This window comes from Poecilia formosa, unplaced genomic scaffold (genome assembly GCF_000485575.1).
Source record: "Poecilia formosa unplaced genomic scaffold, Poecilia_formosa-5.1.2 Scaffold71, whole genome shotgun sequence".
NCBI classification, from domain to species: Eukaryota; Metazoa; Chordata; class Actinopteri; order Cyprinodontiformes; family Poeciliidae; genus Poecilia; species Poecilia formosa.
This window is the reverse complement of record NW_006800010.1, coordinates 946,031-964,233: the sequence shown is the minus strand read 5'-3', so window position 1 is coordinate 964,233 and position 18,203 is coordinate 946,031. Positions and strand designations below refer to the sequence as shown.

At 37.9% G+C, this 18,203-nt stretch overlaps 1 protein-coding gene across 1 annotated transcript in view; it reads left to right on the top strand.

The window, feature by feature from the left end:
• Positions 1 to 1,041: 1,041 nt before the first annotated feature.
• dipk2ab (divergent protein kinase domain 2Ab) overlaps positions 1,042 to 18,203 on the top strand; it is a 37,245-nt gene continuing 20,083 nt past the window's right edge. Inside the window, exons 1-2 of the mRNA XM_007555582.2 lie at positions 1,042 to 1,562; positions 11,744 to 12,617. Coding sequence (XP_007555644.1) covers positions 11,964 to 12,617 — 654 coding nt within the window. The 5' untranslated portion in view covers positions 1,042 to 1,562; positions 11,744 to 11,963. The remainder of the gene's footprint in view (positions 1,563 to 11,743; positions 12,618 to 18,203) is intronic.

The window sequence follows — 18,203 nt, the reverse complement described above, 5'->3', positions numbered from 1 at the left end:
TTCATTCATAATTCGTAGAAGTTGAGACAGTTGAACTTTTCCCGCGATAAACCACTACTGAAAAACATTTTCCCTTATCTTTGAGATTTTAAGATTTTATTGTAGCCTATTAAACATTGTTTAATAAACATCAAATTTGTTAAATAACCTTGAATTTCACTTTAATAACTATATTACAACTAAAATCACAGAGCAATGTTTGTTTATTTATTTATTTATTTATTTATTTATTTATTTATTTATTGTGGGTTTTGATAAGAAAATCCAGTAATTGCATTACTCATTTCGTTCTTAGTGATTGTGGAACGGGATGGTCACGATAGAATTATATATATATAAATATATATAGCATCCCGAAATACAAAATATTGTATTTTCAGTACAAAAAATACAACCTGGAATTAATAGATACAAAAGAGAAACAAAACGTAGCCTACTTATATCCACCCACTACACCTGAATTTGTGCAAATATGTACTCCAGTGACGTCACTGCCCATACACATGGGGGTGAGTAGTTTCGATTTGGCTTCAAATGCAATAACTGATACATTTTTTTTTCTTCATCCTTGTCTAAATCCATTAAGAATTTGCAGTTTAAGAGTTTAAACTCTTTAACACCACAATCATATTTGTGGTGAATATGAATGAACAAAGAGCGCCTCATCTATAATTGTATGATAATCGTACAATTTGATACCTGACTATGAAAAAATGTCAATTTGTCATTTCACTTTTTATTTTATGACCACTTTAAAATTTTTATTTAATGTTTCTTGTTAAACTATCCAACATCCATGCATGGATCCTTACAGCATCTTGCACCTTACACACATGAAGCCTGAGCACTTTTGTAAAATATTCAGAAATAAACCCAAAATAAGAGTTAATTTCGCTTAATCTTAGAGTTCTCAATACAATGAGAATAATAAAAAGGGAGAAATTATGCACAGGAAGGCGGCGTTCCAGACTCGACAACATGTATTAAAAATGTCGCTAAGCAACCACTGCCGCAAAGCGACGTCGGACGTCGTAACGAGTAAGGGATGCTTGTGTTGAAAAGAGTCGGCACAGAACCCATTGTGGTGTGTTGAAGAGGAGTGAGCGGCTGTCTGAGAGAAGGAGAAAAGAAAAAATTGTGTGAGCACAAAGAGGACTATTAAAAGGGGGACAGAAATCAACGTTTACGCACGACACATCAGCTGCCGCCCCCTGTGAAGAGGGACCTTTACGTCCACTCGGAAAAAGATCCGGAAATTGAAGAGTTAAGAGCCCCCACAAAGCCAAGTGTTTATTTCAGCAGCTAGCAGGCTAGCTCTTCGGCTAGATGTGTGTAACTGAGCTGGAAATTGGAAGTCCGTGTGGAGTCGTCGAGCTCTGGAGAAGCGGCTTTTTCGTGAAGAGATAAGCGTTGGCTGAGATTTTTTTTTTTTTTTTTTTTTTTTTTAAAGCACCGTACGCTCGACTCGAAAGTAGGCGCAACTTTAAAGAATGATACCAGCTGAGTGAGCTCTGACCATTTCACTATTACTTCACAGCCAGAAGAGCGGAGAAGTCTGTCAGGTTTGTTTCATTGTTTCTTCTTTCTTGCTCAATATAGCTGAATCGCACGTGAACTGGTTTATCTTGAATTACTGGGATCCGCTTCTTGAATCCCAGATTCCCTCAATTTGTGAAGGCAGAAAAAAAAAAAAAAAAACCTCCTTTGTGTTTCTCAGCGGTTCAGTGATACTTTGAGCGTCACTGTTGGGACTTGAAAGATCATTAACTTCTAAGATAAAGCCGAGATAAAGCCTCGTGGTCACGAGGAGGCTTTTTGTTATTTTTACGACAAATCTACCTAATATATTTCAAATAATCTCCCTTTTAATAATTTTCCTAATTTAGACAAAAAACTGTTCACAATACAGACATGTACACACTATGTAAAGTTATCTTTTAATGAACAAAAAGTGAGCTTACAATAAAGCGTCATTAAGAATTTAATGCACAGCTGACATTTTAAGTAATGTCTTTAATACATAGGAGAAAGAAAAGAAACGAAAAGGGGGTAGAAAAGATGCTGATACAGTATTCAGACAACCTAAAACAAACTATATCGCTGCAGACTTTTAGCAAAAATAATAAATTGTATTTGCAAATTCATCCCGTTTTGTTTTAAGTTACAAAATCTGTCACTACATTTACACCAAACACACCATCTAATGCTGCTCTAAAAAATAATTTGACTATCTAAAAGAATACAGTGTGGCTAAACGTATCACACTAACTTCATTTAATCATGTGCATTTTGTCTTGATGTTCTCAGAGTTCCAACAAGTGCGTAGTTAAAGTAACGCACTCAATCATGGTGTCAGTTTTTGGGATAGATCAAATTCACCATAGCTTTTAAATGAAAACGATAACTGCCCTTCATCTGCAGGTTCCTACATGAGATTATCGTCCAATAATAACAGCGTAAAGAGGTGCACTGATTATGCTTTTTTTTTTTTTTACTCATGCTGATCTCAAATTTTCTTTAAAGTTTGACCTGCTGATTTGTACTGCAGTTTCCTTAACAGGATGCTTCTTATGACTCCAAAATGAAACGGAAGGGGTTGCAATATAAGTCCTAGTGAGTTTATGCATGAGAAAATATGTTCCTAAACTTTATCAGGTGTTTTTGGGTACATCAGAGTGCATGCTTTTAATTAATATATTTTTTATGAACTGGAAATGGTGCAAAATCTTTGCTTTTATGTAATTAAGGAATAGAAAATCTTTTTTTTTTCTTCAGTATTTCACTTGCAGATAAAGGCTTTCCAATCTCTTATTGATGAATTTCTAGTTTAGACAAAAAGCATAATTTAGATTAATTGCTAAAAGACATTTATTGTGAGATTCACTCCGTAATATATGGGTGCTGTGGGGCTTTAAAGAGTCTAAATTATTGCTTTCAAAAAAAAAAAATCTGAAAATTTCAGCTCTAATAGGTCCTAAGAGGTCTTGAATGACATTTTTACTGTTGTCTTATATTTCTCCTGCTGAAGGAGGCTTATTATAGTTTAATTCATTACGGCATTCATTACCATTTGTGCATATTTAACTGGGTTTGACTTAAAAGTATAATTGTTTTAATTGGTTGGGTAAAACCTGCCGTCAAAAACAGTACGAATAAAATATACTGACAGAAGGGGTTAAAGTTAATGAACCTACGGAGGCAAGTACTGGAGTTGCCTGCCTGTGCTTAAAAAAAAAAAACGTTTTTTTTTTGTTTTTTTTTACGTTCTTTATTGATTTAGATCTTGATAGGTTTAAAATAAAATTGATCTTGAAAAGTTTAAAATATAGCAGTAGTTTAACGTTTTGACGTCTTTGAAAAATCGTTATTTAAATTTAAAACCTACAAAAGTGAGAACATAATTTCCATTCACAGTTGTGCTCTTGATTTTATTTCACAGGAAAATATCTTACTAGAATTGTATAAAAGATTCATTTAAGACTTTCTGCTGGTGGTTGATTTGAATGTTTCTGATTGCTCTGCGGGGGGGTCGTTTTGTAATTGCTGCCTAAAAGCTCCCAAGGGAGCGGCGTATTTTTATTTATTTATTTTTTTACCTGGAAGTCGACGTAAAGCTAAAACAACAGCTACAGCAGGCAAACGAACGTGTCTGGAAACGTCATGTAATCAGTCAATTGTCCAAACGTTTTCCTCCGTCTTTTTACTTCAAATTGCTGCATCTTTCAACAGCTTGTTTTTAATCAATAACGTTGCCAAACTTGATGTGTTTCTCTTGCGTACTGCATGGACTTAAATCAATGGATGGCTCCTCAAAATCCAGCAGAGGGATGTAGGTTGTGAAACATGCTGTTGAGCAAATCAAACAAAACAAATATCTGCTTTGGAATCCAAACCTGCCTGTGCTTCTGATTTGCTGCATCGTTTTGTTGCAGAGCGCACCGTATTGATATTCTCTTAAAACCAGCTGCTCTTTGATTTAAGGATGAGGCGGATAAGCTAATGTTAAGGTGATGCAGGTAATTTGTGCAAATATTGGAAGCACTTTATTTTTCTTTTTTGTCAAAACGTCCCCTTTGACTTGCGTCTCACTGTCCCACATGTTTGCTGTTTCGAGGCGATCCAGCTGTTGCTGAAAAATTATTATTTTTTTTTTTGTTTTTTTTTTATTATTCTAAAACATTATCGATTTGCCCCATCAGTAACCTTGGCTACAGTACAGTAGTTTGTTTCCACAGCAAGAAGCGGACAGTGCAACGCGACCGGAGGCTGGTGGCTATAGAGCGGGCTCTTTCCTGAGCTTTGGGGCTTTGTGATGATGCCGGCAGCCTCCCGAGCAGACATTAGTGCGTTTGTGTGCGCGACCTGTCAGACAGAGGAGAACAGCCACTCTGATTCAGTCACAAAAGCAATAACTCAAAGTTTCCCTTTTTGCCGGATTTTAATTAGACGCACATTTTGCTCCATTTGACTGAGTCCTCATAATTCCAACATGCACCCTCCTTTTGCGTTTCCAGTGGAATAAATCAAGCATGTTGCTGTGTGGCTTGACTTCATTATGTTGTAATGAAGTTTACCCCCAGGTGCCGCGAAAGGAACCGCTTACCCCCAAATGTCGGCTTTTCCTTTTTACTGCCATTATCTGAAACCAGTTTTACACAAAGAGCTGGGGAAAATGGGTGAACATTTCCATTTTAACCTCCCTCTGTCTTATCAGTTATTCTGTCAAAAATGTAAGTTTAATGCAAAACGAAATATTAGATTACCCTGTCCTCCTCCACTGTGTCGACCTTTGCCATTCTGTTTTAAGCCTACGCTGAGCCTGTTGCTTTATCTTGTGCTTTCTTCTGTCCCAGTAATGAGCCATTTTGCGGCTCTTAACATCTGCCAAACTTGGAACGTTCTGCTTGCAAGACTCATCTCCAATGCATGAGGAGTCAGGCACCCTTTTGATTTGCCCTCTTTTCTTGGAAAAGTGCTCACCGAAGTACTTTGTAGAAAAAGCATGCTGACAAACTTTTTTTTTTTTCTTTTCTTGTTCCCCCCACCAAGTTCCAAATTTGGTAGTGTTTTTTTTTTTTCCTTCTTCTTCTTTTAATGATGAAAGGTGAATTGGTGCTTGCTCCAAATAAGGTGTTCCTCTTGATCTAGGCCCTCTCTCTTTATTTTTGTGTCACCGTGGGAGAGAAGTAGTGTCGGGGTGACTAATTAGAAACACAAGTTTTCTGTGGGCACTGTCAAGTTTGTCTAAAAAGACAACTCAGCTTTAAAGGTTAACACTATGCATTCCAGTGTGCAACATCTGTGGTTGAATGCAAAGCATCTGGCTTTTTTAAGAGCTTCAGGTGAACTTTACCCTTGTCAAGAACTCTAGTTGGTGACCTTGCCCCTTCAGTGCCTCACAGTATGCCTTTAACTCGCACGTATGGTTAAATGTGTATCATTTGCTGGCTGAAGTAGCTCTAAACGGGTATACCCTGTTTAAAAAGCCTTAAAATAAACAAATATGTTGCAATAAAGTCATCTCTAAATAATTATCAGAACTTTTGTAAAAATTCAACTTTAAACAGAAGTGTATTTATTCCTTGTGGGGGAAAATGTGTTAAAAACATAATGTCTAGTCCACTAACCTTTCCGTAAATGGCTAATGCTGCTATTATCTTTATGTGTAATTGCCTTGATGATCCTTACCTCACCTCTGAGATTTACAAAACCTAATCCATGTCTTTCATCACAATATATCCATTTCATATCAGTCAATGTCTATAATTATTGATTAGGTTGTTTTTTTTTTTGTTAGAAATATTTGAAATACTGCCAAACTGGTGACGTGACCTTCCCCGTTTTGGAAGCTGCTGTACACATTTTCTCCTTTCATTCCGCGCTATTGTTTCCTTTTTTTTTTTTTTTTTTTTTTTATTATTATTTTTTTTAAAAATAAATGAAACCTGACTCTGCTGTTGCTCAAGTCACTCAACAGGTTGTTCCTAGCTTACCAATGAGTAATTAAGTTGATGCCACTCACCTTTCTCAGCTGGCCTTGAGAAATTGAGAGGCCATAGCCTTTCCATCCCCCAGAATGCTGTGCGGTTCTGGATCGGAGTTCAGTGAAATTATAGAATATTCTATCAGATGTACTTTCTGTTAAAATTGATCATACGTCTACATATATTTTTATATTTATTGCCCAGCCCCATTTTATGACGGAGATGGAAAACTTTAAAAGATGAAACGGCTACTTTGTTGTACTCTGTTCCTGATCCAAAAACTGAATAACTTCGACTTTTATTCGCTGAATAACACGATCCAAACCAAAGAGTGTCTGTGTCAACACGTGGTAGAGCTCATGCATGTGGCATTCACTGATTGGAAAAAGATTGGAGTTCTGAGTTTCCTATCCGTTGGTCACCTCATCAAGGCTGATCGAGCTGAAAATTGCCTGACTTGGCCAATTTCTCAGTGCATGCCTTATCCTTTCCAGGAGTGCCAGTGAATGTCGAGGTTGCTGTATTTAGCTGTGGACCCTGAACAAATTAAATAAACTGTTTTGCAGGTGTGAAATAATAATAATAAAAAAAGTAACTCACTGGGTAAATTAATTGAGGGCAAAAAATATCCCAGTCTTATTTCACCACATTATACTTTCAATTAGCTGAATGATTTAATCTTGATTTAAACTTCAGCACCAGCCTGCTACAGGAAATATTTTTTAATCTATTAACTTCCTGGTTGATGAATTGTCTGCCTAATATTCCCAGGAAAAAGAATCGCAGATGAGCCATATGCTCGATTTATAGATGTAACTGACAATATATTAAGGATGTTATCGCCTCACCTCACGTCTTTTTCATTAACAGAACGGCGTGTGTAAATTAACCCATCACTTGAACAATTAGTGCACTTAATCAAGTTTGACACATAAGCTGCTTTTCATTAATCTGGTGACAACCGGACGTGTTTGTGTGAAGTGTGAAGTTTTTATTTCTCGGGTTGGGGGAGGGGTGGTTAGCATTCTGTGACAGAAATTTGAGGAACACTGTGTCGCATCACAAGACGTTACAGTTGCTTCAACTCATCTGCGGATCAACGGGGCACCGTAAGTTGATTCAAACAATTATCAACTGCTAAGATGATTCGGTCAGATCACTGCTCATTGTTTTTACTGTCAGCTGAAGAAATGAGAGAATATTCATGCATCTCCAGTTCAGATCTGCTGCTGTCTGAAGTTATAGCCAGTCGGTATTTACAAGTCTCGCTTGTCACGGTTTTAATGAAGTACCGGCTTTTTATTTGCTCGAAACCCAATTTTAATGTCAAAATGCAGTGTTTTCATGAGAACTGTACCTCTAAGAGAACGTTGAGCTTTTGACAGGGGAGCAGCGGCTTAGCTGTGTGCCGACAGCATCTTCCGGTGAAATGAAACATTATGCTTTCAGTAATCTGACAGCATTGTCACAGTAGTGCCATTAAACGCTAAGAAGAATAAAAAGTTTTAAAAAATATATATAATTTAGTGTATATCAGTAATACTCAATGAAACAAAACTGAGTCTCACTTGTTTAGAGAGTATCCAATTAGATCCCTTGTTTAGATCTTTAGAGTCAAAGTTTATGTTTTATCATTGATGCCCATTCGGTTTTTTTTTGTTTTTTGTTTTTTACACCAGATGTAGCAGGACAAACACCTTCTGAAAAGTTCTATGAAAAACGATTTTTTTTTTTTTTCTCCCCAAAATCTCAGATATGACTTTGCATTCTTTCTGGTCAGTAGTGGTCTTGGGGGTCACCCACAGCGGCCGTTTTTGTCCAGCCTTTTCTAAATGTTTGCGTCAACAGCGGCTTTTACTCACAGTCGTAAGGAAACAGGCAGAGAGAGAAAAGGGGAAGAGATGCATCAAAAGTGCTGAGCTCGGGAATAGAACCCCAGACAGCTGCCTCCAGCTATTGGGCACACGCTCAAACACTATTTTTGTTAAACATGTTTCTTCTAACTGAGGCAAGTAAAGCCTGCAGTGGTTCAGATGTTCTGGTTGCTTTTTGTGTCCTCCTTGATGAGTCCATCCATAAATCAATCAATCAGTCATGTTCGCGAGTCAGGTCATGAGGGCAACAGCATAATCTGAGAGAACCAGACTTCCCCCTCTCCAGTTACTTGGGCCAGCTCCTCCCAAAAAGTGTAAGCATTGTGTATGTGAGGAAACTGTGTAAGAACTTGAATGTATTTTTTGGTGCCTTATTCAGCTGTATGATTTGATCTTGTTCAAATTATAAAAAAAAACTCTTTAGTAATATGCCAAATAATCGCCCATCACCATTTGCACCTCATTAGTCAGCGATGTTCAGCTCTTGATGTCGCTCACCCAGGCTGTTTCTGTCGTTCTCCCAAATGAAGAGGGAGGTGAAACAACTCCATGGTTTTGTGGGGTGGCATTCAAGCCTTTAGTTCATCCTACTTAAATGTCATATCTTGCTCCCAAAATTTTGGAGCTACGTCTGCTGCGGTTGCCTGTGTCAAACACTAAACGGCACTTGAATCGGGCTTTTAGAGCAGCAGGATATTCAGTTTTCCTCTCAAGCAATCAGCTTCCTCTCACGTCTCTGCAGCAGAAGGCAAGCACATCCTTGTGAATCCTTCTGAAGCTGTCGTTTTTGAGAAGGGTGGAGGCACAACTCCACTATGTATTCCTTTGTAAAAGTATTCATACCCCCATCCACAGTGTGTCCCTTTAAGGTCACAGACTTTAATACAATTTAAAGGGATTACAGTTAAAGTTGTGCTTAACTGTAATGTGGAAGAAAAACAAACATGGAGTTTATTTTTTTGAGTAGGCACTGTTTCAATTTAGCTTTTGTAAGAAAAGGCCAGTAATTCATTGAATTGTCTTTTTAAAGGATAGTTGCACATTTTAATTTCAGTTCAATGTATTTTCAGTTAATATCACTGCTACTGATGATGTCATTCTCGTGATCTTTTAATTCTACATTGTTATACATTTGGTGACTGGGCTTTAAGCTAAAGGAGCACATTCTTAGTTGTTTTCAAACTGAGTCAGTGCTGAAATGACTAATTGATTATTGAATAATTGTCAAGTAATCTAGCAGTTGGTTAATAGTTAACTAGAACATACAGATTGAAACATGCCATTTTCTGTAAGAATAATTAATTAAGTAATTAAGCCAAAACTGTACAAAACACATATACATTTTGCATTTAAGATGAGATCCTTTGTGTGTAAATATGTTAGACCCATACTCTTCAAGTAGTGTAGTTATCTACAGCTGGTTCAAATTATTTAAAAATAATGTACTATTAGGCATCTTTTAATATCCAATTATTAATTTTTTAATAAAGAAAATGAACATCAGCCTTATTGATAAGTCAAGCAGGAAAGGTTGAGCTTTTCACTTGTTAAAATGTTAATATATTTTTAACTGTATGCTTTGCTTCTGTAAAGGAATACAAAATAGTTGCATTTAAGTAATAGAATGCTTTTCCCATTTAAAAAAAAAGGAATTTAATTATTTATTTGTATCTTTATGAATTTGTATTAATCTACAAAATAAACTTGAATGATTAAAAGAAAAATCTGCAAAATGTGCCACTGTTTTTATATATATATATATATATATATATATATTTGTTTTTTAATTACAACTCGGTGTAAATTTAGTTTTGGTTCATCATCGAGCTGCCAAGTATGTTCTGCCAAGTTGTGATATTCCTTTCTACAATATCACAGCTCCATGAAACTTGACTGATGTGGGTCATGACTTGTCATTAAGGGAAGTCTCTCGAAATCTGACCAGTTGAGAACCACTGATCTGAACTGTTCCCTTGGAGCACTGGTTGTGTTTGGAGATTGAACTTGTTACAAGGTGCACCCTGCCCCAGTTTCAACTTGTTTGTAACCTGTAGCAGATTGTCCTCCAGAATCACCCTGTATCTAGCTAAGTTCATCCTCCCATCAGCTCTGACCAGCTTCCTGTTCCTGCTGAAGAAAAACCTACCTACATCATGATGCTGCCACTGCCATCTTTCAGGAATCAAATGAATAGTGCACAGTGTGATGTAAGGCATATTGTTTTATGTTTTACCCTGGATTTTAATTCAGGTGTAGCAGAGTAAACGGGGCAGGGGGCTTGTACAAATGCACACCTTGCAAGATTGTATTTGTTAAAATCTTTAACTATCCATCAATTTCCTTCCAATTAACAATAAAATAACAGTAAAATTAATTGAAGTTAGTGGTTGTAATGTGACAAAATGTACTTTTATAAAATTACTTCTTGTAAATGTTTATGCCTAAAATAACAGTATTTGTGTTTTATTAAATATCAGCTGAAGAAGCAGACCCAAATTATTTTAAGAAATTTGAAAGTTTTAAGTATTTTCTCTTAGAAGATAAAAAGCAGTAAATGAAAACTGTTTTTGCCTTAAAAAAAAAAAAGCAACATAACTGTCTGTGTCCTCCATGTTTTGGATATTTTCTATTTTTACATTAGTCATGTTAGCCTGATCTGATCAAGGTATTTCTCAGACAGAAACGAGACGCAAGCGTAAATGCCTTTTGCTCTTATCTGACACATTGCAGGCGTCTCTCAGAACCTCTGCTCACTGGCTGCGCTCAAACCTCGCCTTTTAAAAGTCTGTTGCTTCGATCTGAGAGGAGAATCCAAGGAGCCCGTTGACATGCCCGCTAATGGTACTAGTGCGCCTCCTCGTTAGCCATGCCCTCTCAAGTCAGCAGTCCTAATAGGCGTGTCTTAATGAGCTCTAATTGAGAATGGCTAATTTGCGTGGCCTGAGTCATTGTCTTTCTTAAAGCGCCTTAGAAGACTCTGCTGAAAACCTGATTGGAGAGTCTGGAACGTCTTCATCAGGGGTATACTATCAGGAGCTTTTATTCTCCCTCTGTTGCCTAATCTCTTTCATTCATTGCTTTTACCATTTCATTCCTCTGCTGACACCAGTTTGCTTAGTGGGGATATTCACAGAACCCCTGTCCCTCAATCACAAATGTTATTCCAGTGACACCCGCCGGTTTTTTTTTTTTTTTTTTTTTCAAAGAAACCACTTCAAAGTGTGATTAAAAGGAAGCAGGGCAGCTCTGATCAAAGGTTAAATTTTGCACAGCGTGACTGTCTTCACAATGCAGAGCAAGATTCCTCCTAAGATTCCTGAGCGCAGCGTAACTGTCGAGGCAAGCAGTCTGCGAGTTATTTAGCCGTTCTTGGGAGGACAAGTGATGGATTTTTGTGTGAGCTCCTCTGAGCAATCATCCTCAGAGTGTGTACGTTTTCATTTACACTGTAAGAGAGTTGTATATTTCCTCTTAATTTGAACACTGACACTTTATTTTCTCTTCTTTTTTCCCCCTCCACCCCTGCCTTTGTCTCACAATAGAATATACAAGGAGTTTAAGAAAAAGAGGGCTCTAACGGCACTGGCAGGTTTATTGCATTGGCTGTAGGCCAACTCATTTTGTCCCGAAAAGTAATGAAATCTCCTAAATGACCCAAGCAATTCAAATTTGTGAGACAATTTCCTATGCCACTGAAAGTCCTTTTTTTTTTTCTTTTATTTGATGTTTCACACTTTGGGAATTGGGTTAGGGCAAGATGAAATAACCATTTTTCAAATTGTTATCTCTGACCAAAGGGACAATTTTAGATTTACGCAGTGCAGTTCTCTTTTATTTTTACCCAAAGTTATGAGTTCTCCTTTTTCTCTCTGTTTTTAATTTCAGAACTGCTGGCTCCCAGACTCCAGGAAGAGAGAACATGACGCACTCACCACTGCCAGAGAGCGGCAGTGGGCAGATGTGCCAACCGTGCCCCTGCCTGCAGCTTTAGAAGTTTCCACTGCACCATGACAGATAATCATTGAGGTTTATTCCCTGACATTTGACTCAATACCCTTCCTGGTTCCCCATCCCTTGGTACCCAATCATCCCCCCCGTTCCCAACATGCTGCGGTTCCTGCCTCTCAAACTGGGCCGACTGTACCGCTGTCTGAAGCTGCTGTTAGTGCTGGGTTTGTCCGTCATCTTGTTGATGAACACTCACAACCTGTTCGCCTCCTTTCAGAAGAATGAGCTGACTGACAGACGATTCATTAATCTCAACAAGTGTCCCGCCTGCTTCGGCACCAGCTGGTGCCGCAAGTTCATGAACGGTCAGGTTTCCTTTGAGACCTGGGGTCGCCTGAGGTTTCTAGACGTCTTCAATGTCAAGAATGTTTACTTCGCACAGTACGGAGAGCCCAGGGAGGGAACGCGGCGCGTGGTGCTCAAGCGGCTTGGCTCCAATCAGGAGCTGGCCGAAATAGACCAGAAAATCTGCAAGAGGGCAACAGGCAGACCGCGCTGTGACCTCATCCAGGCCATGTACAAGACTGAGTTTGCCCGGATCAACGGGGATGTTCGCTTGCTCACCCCAGGCGTGGTGGAGGGCTGGTCGGACCTGGTGCACTGCCCCTCACAAAGGCTGTTGGACCGTGTGGTCCGAAGATATGCTGAAACTAAAGACTCGGGCAGCTTCCTGCTAAAGAACTTGAAAGACACGGAGAGAATGCAGCTGTTGATGACTTTGGCATTCAACCCAGAACCACTTGTACTGCAGGTATTGTGTCTTCCTTCTTAATTTGGTACGTTTTAACCAAAGATGGTAATTCTAGTTGCTTTTAGATCTGTATACAAAGACTTTAGACTTGACTTAGATTTGTGCTCTAAATACTTGAGATTTGACTCAAATGAGGTTTAAAACTTAGAAATGTTATTCTCATGTAATTAGAGATAAAAGAGAGCCAGTATTTAAACCACTGATCACACATCTGATGGGTGTACGCAAATGATGATAAATTCATGCAGTAACTTCATAATAATGACATAATTTTGTATGTCATGTATGGTTTTAGACAAGTTTTTGTTTTAGATTCACCCAAAAAATGTTAAAATGAAGATGCCATAAGGTTTGCTGTAAATCTTTCAAATCTTCTGACTTGGCGTGGAAAGGAAACCCTCCCAACCCTTCATTGTTCTCTGTGTGGTAAAGTTGTAGATGATTACGACATCATTCTTTGGACATTTCATATTCTTCAAAATATAGCCACTTCCTGTTGGATTCATTTAGAAGTTGGACATGAATATATTTCCAACTATTTCTCCTAATTTCCTTTGAGGAAAAAAGATATTTGTAACAGGTATGGAATCCTTACAGTACGATATACTTGAAAATAAAGTCACAGTATTAAGACTTATTTTTAAACAAATATTTAACATGACACAATTGCTTTTGTTTTCAAAAGAAAAAAAAAATATGATCGCCACCCTTGCTAAAATCATAACACTGGTTCCTCATTAAAATAACTTACTTATTGTATTTGTAGTGGTTTTGAAACTGTTTTTTAAAACTTGACTTTATTGTCATTCTAGTAACTTAATTTGCACAGCAGTTTACAGTACAACAGCTTTTTAAATCAAATTTTACATCTTTGAATGGTTGAATGTTTCTAAAAATAAAACAATTCCTGAATTCATAACCTACAGCAGTTCAGTGCTATAGGCAGACCAGATGGTATTCTTTGGAAAAAAAATGTTTATTTTAATCTTGAGTTATCTCTGGAGAGTACACGGTTTTAAATTGTTCTCAGAAGGATGTTTGACTGTTGGACTAGAGGATAATAAATTACATTTACATAAATAGATGTTTGTCACCTGATCTGCTGCAGCAGGTGTTATCATGCTAGTGTATGAACTGCAGATCTTGGATTACGTACGGCAGGATCAGAGCATCAGAACCAGGGTGTTGGCCACTAAAAGCCCCCCAGTAAATTATAGGGTGGGGATCATCTTTTTCCTTCCTCTTCTATAGATCTCAGACGAGCAATTACACCCTTTCCTAAACTCTAGACTAGATCGCGACGGCATGCCACTATGTGGAGCACGAGCCTCTGCTGAGAATAGAGACGAGTTGAAGGCTGTGGCCTCTGAAAAAAATGAGGGATTTTTGGCTGGCGGCAAAATTGCATATTTAACACCAAATGTAGGGCAGTTCTGAATTATTCAAGGATGCATTTGTAAACGGTCCAAGTTGTTTTTAATTTTAATATACATCCATGTCGTCTGGACTCCAGTCAGTTGTGGGCGACTGGAGCAGCGGAATCTCTTGAGAGCTGCTAAGTGGGATCAGATCCAGTATTCTTCATCCTTCATTAATCTTCCAATAGTTTTTTTTTTTCTTTCTTTCTTTCTAAATATGTTTTCCTCTGGAGATGAGTTTCACATTATGGAAATGTTGCTTTTATTATAAAACTAAATTAACTAATACAACACAACATGTAATTACTTCATCATTTTCAGCGAGATTATTTCAAAAGCACAAGTGTTTTTATTTTTACTTTTTAATAATCATGTTAAACATTTCTTATATAAAAAAAATATGCTTACTTGTATTTGAGAGGATGTTGGAAATAAAAATGTGGCCCATCTTTGTTCTGTCATCCAACATGTCAAACCCTGCCCCTCCATGCCCCATAAACACGCTCCACATCTTTTCCCCTCACTGATTTATGAGCAGCCAATCAATTTCAATTTCTATTTGGCATTGACCCTGTCTCGTGAGAGGACACAACAACAATGGTCTTGAGCCCATGTAGACATTGAATAACGTGCGCTAACCCTCCTCACCTTACACATACCACATTGCTCTGGGCAGTTTGGAGGACAAAAGGAGACCTTGTTTCTTTTTGCTTGGTCAAATCTATATAATCTGATTAGCCTTGTGTAGTTGCTCGCTGTCCTCTTTCCTTCCTTTCCCCAGCGTTTTATTCTGTCAGCCCATGTCCCTGCCTGGCTCTCTGTTCTGTGAGTGTTTCCTCCACAGATAATGCCATCAGTGTTTTTTAATGCCATTACACTTCAGTTCAGAGGCTTGGTGAATCACCTTGTCTTGCAAAGAGCTTCAGACATCTCACACCAACACATCATGCACACACATTGTCCACAGTTCTCTTTTCTCTCCCACTCTCTGTAGCCCTCGCATGTTTACAGGGACTCATGAATTGTTTATCTTGTGCAAAACTTGTGACCCATGGGGGTATCACACATATAGGGCTGTGTGGTTGGATGGGATGTGAAGAAACCTCTCAGGTATCCTCAGTACGTCAGCATCACTGAGCTCAAAAGATGAGAAAATTTGCTGAGAGACTGTGAGACCGTATACACAAGGTTAGGCAGCAGTGAACCATAAAGAATTAATGGCGTCTGTAGAAGTTGAACAGGAGACGTGCTGCACTACACCTCAGTCTCCTGTTTTTCCAGAGGTTAGGCTACTGCCTTGTGATTGATTCTGAACAAAAGACAATGGGATGTGGACTCAGTTTTATATCAGTGCGTGCAATATACACATCACAAAACTGTTATTTTGCGATAACTCGTTGACATCACAGAGACACTATATTTGCGACGTATTTTGCAGCGCTAATCTACAAATGAACAAATCCAACAATACTGTGTGTTATTGTGGATTCCAATAAGTTGAATTTCACTATTTTGCATGTGTTTTAATGATGTGGATATCAAGTAAATCTATACTAATACTGTTCATTAGCATTGAAATGTGCAGCATGAACGTTTTCTTAAATATTAACTTTATTACAAGCCATAGCTGCTGATTTATTAATTTTTTTCTATTTGAATGGAAGAATTAAGACTGACTATCATGTCACATCACCATTTTGATTCTTTTGGTAGCTGTTTTAAACAAAACTCTTTGGTATGAAATGAAGACATCTGCTGCTGATGGTTTTGTAGCGGGAAGGAGTTGTAATGGGAGTAGCAGAAAGTTTCTAAAGGATTTCTTTATCCATTTGGAATGTTTGACACTCATAGATCTAAATCTTAATTACCTTTTTAAGCTTCTTGATTATCACCGTTTTTAAGATGCTTCACTAATTTGTAGCGCAAATCCATTTGCTAGACGTCACTATGACGCAAACAGCTACCAAAAGGTTTGTGGACACCCTTTGGCTCCTGTTTGTCTGCCTTATTTATAAAATGCCTCTAAGAAACGCTGTTGCTTTTACCTTTTGACTAAAGATAAATGGAATGGTAGCTCTGAATGTGTGTAGTGCTTTTCTGATCCTACCCACCATTCAAAGTGCTTCTACACTACAAGCAGTATTCATCCAGCCTCGGTCATAAATGTTCATCCATTATTGTGATGATATGAAGATTGGTAGGCAACTTGGGGTTAAACGCCTTGCCTAACTGCAAATCGACATGTGTTGGGCAGAAGCTCACAACTATCCAATTGCAAGATGATTACTCTTCCCACTGAGTCACAGCTGCCCAAGAGAGTCGCATTGGCTCTTCTCCAGACGTTCATGCCTTGTTCTGATAGTTTTAGATTTCCAGCACCAACGTTATGATTTACAGCCATAACTTTGTCTGTAAGCACCAGCTCAGAAAAATGAAAGTCTTACCTTATATCATGGGATTTATATTGAAATATCCATTTTGACCTACCTTCATGCTCAGCATGTTCAAATCTTTTATTAGTCTAATATCATGTTGCCACAAATGTTTTACATATTTTACTTGTGATAAACACTTGTAGTAATTTAAATGTCATCACTTTAAAATATTTTAGATGACTTCACATTACATTTTGCATCATGAAACTAAAGTATTAATCTTTAGATTCTCTTTTCTCCTCCTTGTTTTGTTTTTACAGTTGAAAAATGTGAATAACATTTCTGCTGCCTGCCCAGTGAGCTGCATGCACGTTTAGAGGGGGCTTCTGTTTCCATTCTTTTGAAGCCACAGGCAGTAAATCGGCTCCGAATCACTATGAGAAACCAGACCTCCTTTGTCCGTGGAGAAACAATCTGCTGTGTTGTTTTCGGGTCTGGCCAACAATGGGTTTTCTGTGTGTTCTCTGTGCACACTTACACACACACTCCACCCCCTCTTCTTTGTCACATGGAGGACATTTTGGCTTTGGGGAGTAAATATTTTTGGAAGACAAAATAACGACAGGCAAACAAAAAAAATAAAATAAAATCTTTGTGCAATCAGAGACATCTCCTCTAACTTAATCATATTTCTGGTTCCTCTTACCAATTCTGTTAAATTGCTTTTGAAGTCTTTGTATAACTTTGATTAATCAACTTTTGTCAAGGACTTGTCTCTTTGACTATCAGAAGAATTGCATGATCCTGTTTAATTTTACTCCTTATTCAAGAATAACTTGGTTTGCATGAGAAGTGAGTAATTTATTCTACTCATTTCCACGGCTTGAATCTTATTTGCCATCCTTGGATTCTTTCCTCCAAGCGAGATGACTCACTGATTCATCAGGTGATGGTTGTGTTTGATGAAGTGCATCTGGTCCAACCTTAAATTAGTTCGATTTAGCCCAGCTCTGCCTTCCGAATCATTAAGCTCGGCGAGTTTGCCAGAAGCATGTGACTGCACTTGCACCCTTTTTCAGTCCTCAGCCGTGTCGTGCTCAGCGAAGCCGAGAATAGGATGTGACAGGCCTGTGGGGTTAACTCAGTCAGTGGTTCGCTCATCTCCTCTAAAACTCAAATCTGTGCAGTCCAGCCACCCCTCTCCATATTTTCATTACCGTCTCTCATCTACTTCTTCCTCTGCCTTCATGCTCTTTCTAACTTGCTTGCATCACCTGACCAGAAGATGCACTTATGATATGGCATGAATTCCTTGTGTAGCTTTTGCTCTGTTTGAAACCAGAATGGAGGTTGATATACTACCTTATCTACTGTTCTGTTGGCATTTTTCAAACACCAATTATTCACAGCTCACTAAGAAACATACAAAAGACAAGAAGACTAAAATTTGAAAACCTGATGGACTGAAGGTATTTCAAACGGTGGTTTGGTAACTAAATGTTTAATGTAATCCAGTGGTTTGGCCTATTAACATGATGTAAGAAATTAGGACAAAACAAATATTTAGATTTTTCTAGTTTTCTTTTTTTTTTTTTTGGTCTAAAATCCATTTCAGAAAAGCAATATTTTTACAGTGGTTCGAAAACTGGTAAAAAAGGACAAAAAAAAGCTCTATTTTAGACTGGCACCCCCATCAGTCATACACAATCCCTCTGAAAAGTATTCACACCCCTTTTTTTCACATTTTCATGAATTTGATTGGGATTTTATGTAGTACATAATTGTGAAAGGAA